The sequence below is a fragment of the Diprion similis genome, chromosome 10 (assembly GCF_021155765.1).
Source record: "Diprion similis isolate iyDipSimi1 chromosome 10, iyDipSimi1.1, whole genome shotgun sequence".
In the NCBI taxonomy this organism is placed as follows: domain Eukaryota; kingdom Metazoa; phylum Arthropoda; class Insecta; order Hymenoptera; family Diprionidae; genus Diprion; species Diprion similis.
The window spans coordinates 13,224,938-13,234,782 of NC_060114.1; the positions used below are offsets into that span (position 1 = coordinate 13,224,938).

Consider the following 9,845-nt stretch of genomic DNA (forward strand, 5'->3'; position numbering starts at 1 on the left):
AAAGTTCGATCGAGTCGCAGATAGAGGTAATTTTTTCCTCCGACGAGAACCTGTCCGATTCTCTTAGGATCAGGATCGCCGATCGATAAGAGGAGCCTCGATCTTTCACGCGACACGCGATCGGCACGGAACGGCAGACGCGCGTCTCGAGAGGAACGTCCGAGCGTGGATCGCGAAGCCCGCAGCTCTCGACATCTCCTCGAGCAACGCGTGGTATTAATTAAGGAAGAGACCCGGAAGCGAGAATTCCATCCGTGGCATCCGCTTAGCTTTAACGATATAATAACAGGCGGGTCTGTTACGACTCGTCCGAGGATCGCGAGTTCGATCGGCTTCGAGCAGCCGGTTGATCATCGTCTCTGCGAGTCTACTTTCTTCGCTCTCTGATGCCTGTTTAGCAAAATTGACTCAAGTGGGTAAGAGTAAAGTAAGTGCCCAACCGGCAGGCAGGAAGATCTATTTTACTGCCTCTCATGCAGCTGGTAAAACCAAAGTATCATAAAACCAGTCGAGAGCCCACCGAGCCTCTGGATACGCATCCATGTGCGAATGATTATGGGCATGACGAAGAGAGGGGGAAGCCTCTTCCTCTTTTTATGGGTAGCGAAGATTATGCGTTGAGCTAATGAAAACCGCGCAGTAATTGTTATTGCAATCGTAAATCCGTAAATTATTTTATCAAAGTTACGCCTGCCTATTAGAGGATCGACGCTCGTAAACTCGTACCTACCTGTTTGAATGACTGAGAGTGAAAGCCTTTAAAGTTGCATTTTATCGAAAGTCAACGTTTTCCAGATGGGCTTATGACTGTTCTATATTATGGTCTGTTTTATTGGCGTTTCCACTGTCATTCTAAACATTTCCAAAGGCTGGTAATAACGTGCATAATCGATATGCGATCAATATTTATCCTTACAAATTTGAATGGTAACCGCATTACATTGAAATACGCATTTTTCAACATTCGCATGCTGAAATTCTGTCGGTCTATTGTTGTTCATTCACCTATTGGTAATACTGCATATTTTCTTTCTAGTGAAAAAAATTGTTATTCCAGGGATGTGCACATGGTCATGGAAATTAATAGCATTTGAAAATCGTTTGGATCTTCGAATGCAAAAGTGTAAATGGGTCACACTGAGTAAAGCATACCAATTATCCATTTCTGTCCTTCTCTGTGCAATCACAACATTGAACCCCGGACAGAATTGAAATTGATCAAGCATTCAAATCACGGATCATTGATCAATTGAAATAGTCTTCCTCGTTCTTCCGACGTTATGCACGTATCACTGAAACATCGCGATGAGAAATTCTATTCGCGGAATAAGGAGTAAGCTGTTCACCCATAAACGCGATTTTGCTATCCAGACTTGTATCTCGATGAATAATAATGACAACAAGTTCATGGTCTCGGTGCTCTAATTTGACCGTCGTCTCCACGATGTGTGTTTACGTACCTGAAACGGTGAATCACTTCAAATTTTTCAGATTAAATTAACTGAGGCGTACTGGTCAGTGTTGCGCAACGATTGGCAGTGATCATTAACCACGAATCGACTCTTTCGCCAATTTCTCTCACGTTTACATCTGGAAACTCATGAGATAACGGGTCATGCTTAAAACTGCATTTTCAGCGATACGACAGTATGGGGAGTTCAGCTGATATCTGTTTTTTGGTTGTGTCATGTCAAGATAACGTTCATTGATCATAAAAAATTTCTAAACTGCGTGAATTCTAATTTTTTTTTATTGCGTTACGTTTATTGCAAAATTAGTTGCATCCAGATGACATGTGAGTACGGAAAGTTTGATTATGTTTATGAGTATTCCGGACATGGTAAAGCGCGCGGGCTCATTTTACTTGTAGAAGTATGTTTTTGTCTGACCGTAATTGGGATGTCGTGATTATCGTCGAAATGTTTAGTGTTTGGAACGACATGAATAGGCGCATGCGGATAGAAAGATGCAGTGGCAAGTGCAGCGCACGCAGAAAGCGGTAAACCACAATCGCGCGAATAGATATTCCGCAAATGGTTTCGCAAGGAATTGCGTACATCTATTGGCCAGATATGCACAGTACAGGATGTTTGACCGTTTACATTAATTTTCTACAGATCAACGGAAATATAGAATTTACACGTTCCTGTGTTAGTGGAACGAATAACGGTCGCACACCTATCTCAGACTCAGCCACTCTACAATGTCGCACAATCTCCCAAACCTCCGAGCAGTGAAGGATCCCAGTGAGTGATGCGGTAAACGGATGAATGGACGATTCAATGGCGGGAATGTGTCTCACGTGCGAATAGTGGTCACTGCAGGTTTCCTGATCGAAAATCTTGATAGGAAACATCGAATGATTCGAATAGGAAAGGCGAGCGAAGGCCTTGCTTAGAAATTCTGCATGAAATCCAAAGACTTCAACGGACATCAATTGCAGTGTTCGACGCAATTTTTGCCTATAAAATAAATAACGCCGACGTAGTAAGCCGTAGTAAATTCGATCAGGTTCCTAGATCGAGGTGAATCATTTCTCACCGTGCTACGCATCAGTTTTGACATTATGGACCCGCAAGTCGATCCCTGGGTCAACGTTTATCTCTGGGAGGGCTCTGAATCGCTCCTCCGCGCCGCAGGTCAGGCGGGCAGGAATCGAACCCTGAGGTAGGCGGCAGCCTCCGTCAAGGATGTCGAAGCGAGGCGGAGGGTGAGTTATGCGGAAAGAGATGCGCTCGCGAAGAAGAAGCCAGCAGGAAGAGAAAAACTGGAAGCGAGGATAACGCAGTTGGGGCGGAGCAGTTGTGTCCGCAGCCGCGGAGAAACCGTCCGGCCCGAGATAGAATCTTCGCGTCACGAATTCCGCGTACAATAGAGATGTCGGAGATTTTTAAGGACGAGTCCTGCTCCCGCTCCCTCCCCGAAGTCCTCGTCCGCGTTTCTTAGAGCTTAGGCGCACAGGTTCAACAATTCCTAGCTCGCGTTGTGCGAAACGCGAAACCATCCGCTTGCCCCTTGGCTTTGCACGTCGGGTCGGTGGAGGTTTTATGGGTCCAACGATCTTCGCAACGTCAGCGACCTTTGCCGATTCCTGAGGAAAAAAAGCTTCCTTGTTTGACGTCATGCCACCGGACTACAGGCTTTCATATTTTTCATCGTTCGACACAAAAATTCTGGATGAAGAACACAGTGGGATATAAAATACTCTTGCTACTGCTGCTCAGCCATCGACATTTATCGCAACGTGTCACGATTTTTATGGCCAATAACCTGCATTACATGGCAGATCTATCATTCACTGTCATGGTCGATGGGTGATTTCGGCTAATCACTGTAGAATTACTGACTGCTACCAATAATTCGGAAATCCACTCGATGTGTACAATATATCCACTTTTGATAAGGCGACAGAAGGCTCCACAAATGCTGCTAAAATTTTTGTCATCCTCTATTATGAGAATCGGTAAAAAGTTAACAGTGGCTTATCTTTGCACTTAGCGTGGTACGATTTTTGTCCATCGTTATCTTTACCATTTGTGATTGTCAATCAATTTCGTACACTTAATGACATGGCTTGTTTCACGAAATAAATCAACTCCTCAGCAATACACTGACGATCAAATTATCATAATAAGACGAAGTCCCTTGGCCATTGTATGATAATGAACCTACTTAACGCTATCACCATGTTCGTTCCCATGCTTGTACCAACCTAAGTACCGTGATACACTGCTGCACTTCCCGCTCAACATATTAGTACGTGAATTTAGTCAACTTCGCTACGCCATTCAACTTGCGAAAAATTGGAAAGGAAGCTTTGCCTTTAACCGTGTTTTTTCCCTAACCTGCGATCCATGGAGAAATCTTGAGAAAATTGGTGTTATGTACTCAAAACTAATTACTTTGTGATCTTCAACTGTTTTACAGAGCAAAAATCTACCAAGTTAACATGTTTGGAATTTTTTCACTGCTGCTACATAGTTAGAATTTTTTCTTTGAGGAAATATTCCAACTACCTGCATGATTGCCGTTTGAAGTAAGGTCTTCCTTTCCGGAAGCGTTTACAGTATACTTACCTGTATCATTGTGGTATGGGAACCATAATTCTCTACACGTTTTAACACTGAGCCAGAAACCGATCGTAAAACAGACGGTGAATCTCGGCAGCAATTTTCTCTTTCTATTCTAATAACAAGTTTGACCTCTGTGGAAGTTGTTTCCTGTAAGCTATATTGCACTATAATGCTGCACTCATTTAAGAAGTTATTCAGAGTATCTTCGCAGTTAAAAATCCTTCAAGTGATTTCTCACGCCAACAAAAATGAACGCCCACCCAACTCACATCCTGGAAAAAGTGAACGATTTATTTGTCACTCGGTTGAATAATCGCGAACCGTGAAATAACAATACTCTGAAATTAACCAACCCACAAAACCATTCGACACTGCGCAGGCATCCATAATTGACGGTTGAGTAATCGGAGAACGGATATCCTCTTTTTTTGTTTCCGTTCACCAGACGATCAATGACTCGAGACTCAGTAAGACTTCTTTCCTGAATATAATTAATCGAACGATGCTCTTGTTTCAGACGGTGAACAGACCTCAATACACACCGAATCAGGACCCAGTGGTGTCGTTCACTACTACTCGACCATCAATCAGAAGTTAACAGAATCGGTAAGCGTGAACAGTAGTAACCGCCAATATTCATCCCCGCCTACTTGATGAGGGAGCTTATGGAGACACGAAACGCAGCTTAAATCGACATTGGAGTGATTGAGCATTTTGTTACAGTACGACGACATGGAGGTCCTCGACATCGACGCGTTGAACAACACTCGAAGGGCCACCAAGCAGGTGATATTCTTCAACCGGGTACCGAAAGTCGGTTCCCAATCGTTCATGGAACTACTTAGAAGGCTCTCCGTGTTCAACAGGTTCTTCTTCAATCGGGACAGGGTTCAGAGGGTCGAAACCATTCGCCTAGCTCCAATCGAACAGGTACTGTAGATTTTGGACAGTAATGTCCATTAATGCCTTTTCCTTCCGGTTAACTTGTTCTCGGTCCCAAACAAAATGCGTGTTCGATTCTATACGAATCATGTGACGATGACTTGCGATTAAGTTGCGGTGAGAGGATGGGATTTATTGTCACATAATTCGTATAGAATCGAACTTGCATTTTATTTCAGACCAAAAACAAGGTAGCCGGAAGGGTAAGTCATTAGTGAACATTTACTGTACATCTCTTTGATTCTGTAATTTGCATTGTCTTGAATATAAATTGTACCTCACTTTTGGGTAAACCAGGATATTTCCGTGATGTGTTCCTTAGGGACTCCTAATTATAGGCAAATCAGAGTTCAAATACACTACGAACAACACCGCTGCTCTTTTGTTAGCATGCTGCTGATATCACTCCGGCGATACTCGGAGCTACTCGGAGTTGTTTTGTACCCTGATTTGCCTATAATGAGGAGTCCCTTTGGAACGCGTCACGGAACTCACCTGGTGTAAGTGATAAATTCAACGTTCAACAAAACTGTTTCGATTAAATTTTCTCGGTGTTGGTATATTTTTTTTACTGTACGTATGATTTGTATATTGAGACTCATTGAATGAACACTTTTCAGCTCCAACTGGCCACAATGGTTTCCGGTTACGCTGAACCTTCCGTCTACATCAAGCACGTTTGTTTCACGAATTTTACCGAGTGAGTAGTGCAAAAGAATAGGTGCTCATGTTGTCCGATGGTTGTAAAATCAAACAAATTAAATAATTCATTAGCTTAAAGAAAAAAAAAAAAAGATCGATCTGAAATCTTCTGTAGAATCTAGTTTCAAATCCATTTTTTGATCCACGAAGTTTGGAAATCAGAATCAATAAAAAACAAACGATACGAGCTATTTCACTGAATTGAAATATATTCTGTAAATAAATGATTATTTGAAAGGAAATTACATCATACCTACAGAAGACTAAGTCCCTTCAATTTGTACGAAGAACTTCAAAGCGAATTTTTTTAATAGAATGCAAGTTGATCAAAATCGCACCGTTTCAGATTCCCAAATTTCTATCCCTCACATATTTTTTCTCCAAACTTTAGTCGATTTCCTTTCAATCCTCAAAATTTTTCCACGAGGATTTTTTGACCAACGAATCTGCCGCTTGCAGATTCAATTTGCCGGAACCAATTTACGTAAACTTGGTGCGAGACCCAGTCGAGCGTGTAATTTCCTGGTACTACTACGTCAGGGCTCCGTGGTACTACGTCGAACGGAAGCAGATATTTCCCGACCTGCCTTTGCCCGATCCGAATTGGCTGAAGAAGGACTTCGAGTCCTGCGTCCTGGAGGGCGACAGAGAGTGTCGATACCTGGAGGGCGAGATCCACGAGGGCATCGGTGACCACCGACGGCAGACCCTCTTCTTTTGCGGCCACAGCGATAAATGCAGGTATACCTAAGAATTCATCGCAATTTTCTTTATCTCTAGTTTGTTTTTCCCTAAGATTTTCGATTTTTAGAGTCGTCAAATTTTTCCTATTGCAAATTTGTATCTTTTCAACGCATTTGGGCTAAATTTACAACTATTCATCGTCAGTGTCACGTGTTACATTTTTATAAATTCTGTATCTTTTTTAGTGAGATTTTATGAAACCTACCTATAAATGTGCACTGATGATGTTAACTGTTAGAAAACTTGCAAGGATGCTCGAACATTTTATAACGATGCGGATAAGCTGGTACAGGAGTATGACTTGATTTTTCAAGATTTGAAAATTAAATAAAAATTCACCTTCTGTTAATAATTTTCAGACCATTCAACACGGTGGGTGCTTTGGAAAGGGCTAAACTGGCCGTTGAAAAACATTACGCGGTCGTCGGCATTCTTGAGGATATAAACAGCACTTTGACGGTACTAGAAAATTATATACCGAAATTTTTCCGTGGAGCAACAGACGTCTACTGGGGTAAGTTGATTGCAAAAAAAAAATTGTCTGAAAACATATCTCAGTTTTGAAATTTTCATATCCATTAAAAGCTTAGAAACAGAAGGAAATCCCAGCTTTTTGCAAGGGTTTACAATTCCCGTTGGTCAATTTAAGCTCAAATCGAGTCAACATATCCGATATCACACGGCGTCAAGAACTATATTTAAATATGTTACATTTGCTTGGCCAATGGTCGATCTATTTTTATACAGTCTTACGGATATATATGCGAATACGTATAGTTACATATGTACTTGCTTAAGATAATAAGACGAAATGAAACTTTAACCATCACAAATTTGCATCGTGAATAGAGAATTTTTAATCATTCATCAATAATCGTAATATCAAATTAATCACGCAATCGCTGGAACTGAAGCAATTGGTAAAAAAAATGATAAGGAATTGAAAGCCATGAATTACGCCTGCGGTAGGCAACCGATTTTACGTCCACGTAAGACCTTCACTTTGTAGACCAAGGCGCAACAAACACTGATTGATGAGACGAAAAAAAAACTCAACCAACGTGAATTTGCGTCGCAAATAGAAAATTTGTAATCATTTATAAATAATTGCAATCTTCAATTAATTGTGCGATGGATAGAACTGCAGCAATCATTGAAAATGATTAGGATTTAAAAGTCTCGAATTGCGCCTACGATTAGCAACCAATCTTACGTACTTGTAAGACCTTTATCTTATAGAATAAGGCGCAATGAAAATTTTAATGAACTGCGTGCGTCGCTTGTTTTTCGTTGCATCCAACCTAAGCTGTCGATAATTTTTTACTTATTATTTTTCTAATTCTTACATCAAATTTTTTTATCCTCGTTCTCTGTTCCCTATTGTTTCAGATGAAGTCAACTCATTCACGAAGATAAATCGGAATTTTTTCAAACCACCGGTTAGCGAAGAGGTAAAGGATCTGGTGCGAAAGAATTTCACGAGAGAAATCGAGTTCTATCAATTCTGTCGACAACGACTTTACAAACAGCTCAGAGCCCTGAGGTTAACTAATTTGCCGAATCAAATCGACAACACTCTTTAAGGATATTATTTTGATGAATAATAAGGGGGCTGTTCTCAATTTTTCTGTCCACATATCGAGTGAAAACGATTACATTTTACGGGTGAATCGTGACAGAAAATTGCAGGGCAATCTTTTGCTTTTTCCTTCCTCGAGTGTATAAGCAAAGACAAAGAGGAAGAGAAAAATATCACAGACAATAATTATTTTCCAGACGGTAAAAATTTTCGGTTGCCTCGTCGATTAATAATAATAAAATATTGTGATTGTGAAACGTTATCACGTTTAGCATTGTAGGCTTTATAGGTATATTGTAGAATTTTATTTGTATAATAGTCTTTAATTGAATTTGCGGATAAAAATGTGCGGCAGCATTTTCAATTTATATAGATATTAAAAAATCAAGCGGACCAATCTGCGTTTGCATTATGAATACGATATGATTGAATGTATGCGTGTGTGATTATGTAAAGTATTGATATATAGTATATTTAGACCGCAAACTCGTGGGCAGCTATACCTATAAATATTATAATATCTTTTATAATCTTGATGAAAAGTAAATTTATATGAAAATTTGCAACGATAAATGGTTAAATTTCGATGCAAGCAAAGCGTTAATAATAACAATTATATTTTGCGGAAGATCGGACAAATTTTTTATAAATCAAAAGATAGATTTCGTCCGGTGTATTTTCTGCTTATCCTAGATATGTTTATTTATTATCTAATATACTTTTATTCCAGAATAAATTTCGTATTCAAGAAGTTGGCAATGAGAATATAACGAAAGAAATAATAAATAAGTAAATCGCTGAATATATTCGTGGTAGAAATTTCTGAACTGAAGAATATGAAGGTTCCAATAATTGAGTATTCAAAATTTGAAAATTTGTAAGACCAAAAGGTTAAAATGAATTCAAAAAATACACACTCTATGAAACGGTATTTACGTACTTATATTACTATATCGGTGTAGTTTGAATTATTGTTTAGTGTATCGGACTATACTGCGTGAGTAAAAATTGTATACCTACTAAGAGGCGAGGTTATCATAAAAATATTCATAACCTCATAATCATGACAAATATTGTAAAATTAGTTAACTATACTTATACATATCACGTGAATTTAAACGTGCGCGAAATATAAATCTATTGGAAAAAAAAATAATGAAAAAACGGTTTTCCACCTTCCAATGTTTGCAGGCTCATAATAAATAACGAGCCTTAAATCTGGGTACGTATATCATTTTTCAATTTTTCTTATCACCCGCGTTTTCCTCCACGTTTGTTACAAGAAAAAAAAAAAACAAAACAATTACTTGAACGAAGAAATTTCTTTTCTCTTTTCTGTCTAACTCTTAACTTCAAAAACCCATCGATAAAATCAATTTTCAAAACTGAAAGTGTAGATCAAAATGAAGGCAAAAAATATTTCTAATCTTCACTTTCTTTTATGGCTATAGTTAAGCAATTAAGCAAAAATATCTATTCTTGATTTGATTAGCATTCCCTGTTTCGACAATTATTTCTATGCCATTATAATCATTTATTATTTTTTCCAAAAATGTAGAGAAGAAGGCCGAACGATCGATGAATTATCGACATCGAAATGATCCATTTATGATATTATCGTTTGAATCGAAGTTTGTAAGTGTCGCGTACTCAATAATAATTTTCCTTCGCTAAATGGCCTTCGCGATGGATAGTTGCTCAAGATGAATATATAATATTGGCCGGTGATCGCAACGCTATGAATTTTTGCACAGTCCCATGTATGCATGAAGTGCAAGACATTCGGAACGCCGAGTGTTAATATA

The 9,845-nt window shown here is 39.3% G+C and overlaps 1 protein-coding gene across 3 annotated transcripts in view; it reads left to right on the plus strand.

The window, feature by feature from the left end:
* The window catches only part of LOC124411510 (heparan sulfate 2-O-sulfotransferase pipe-like), a 49,098-nt gene extending 40,035 nt beyond the window's left edge, over positions 1-9,063 (plus strand). For all 3 annotated transcript variants that reach the window (XM_046890660.1, XM_046890661.1, XM_046890659.1), the window contains exons 3-8: positions 4,591-4,679; positions 4,797-5,003; positions 5,636-5,715; positions 6,177-6,458; positions 6,821-6,975; positions 7,851-9,063. In XM_046890660.1, coding sequence (XP_046746616.1) covers positions 4,591-4,679; positions 4,797-5,003; positions 5,636-5,715; positions 6,177-6,458; positions 6,821-6,975; positions 7,851-8,044 — 1,007 coding nt within the window. In that variant the 3' untranslated portion in view covers positions 8,045-9,063. The remainder of the gene's footprint in view (positions 1-4,590; positions 4,680-4,796; positions 5,004-5,635; positions 5,716-6,176; positions 6,459-6,820; positions 6,976-7,850) is intronic.
* Positions 9,064-9,845: the final 782 nt, after the last annotated feature.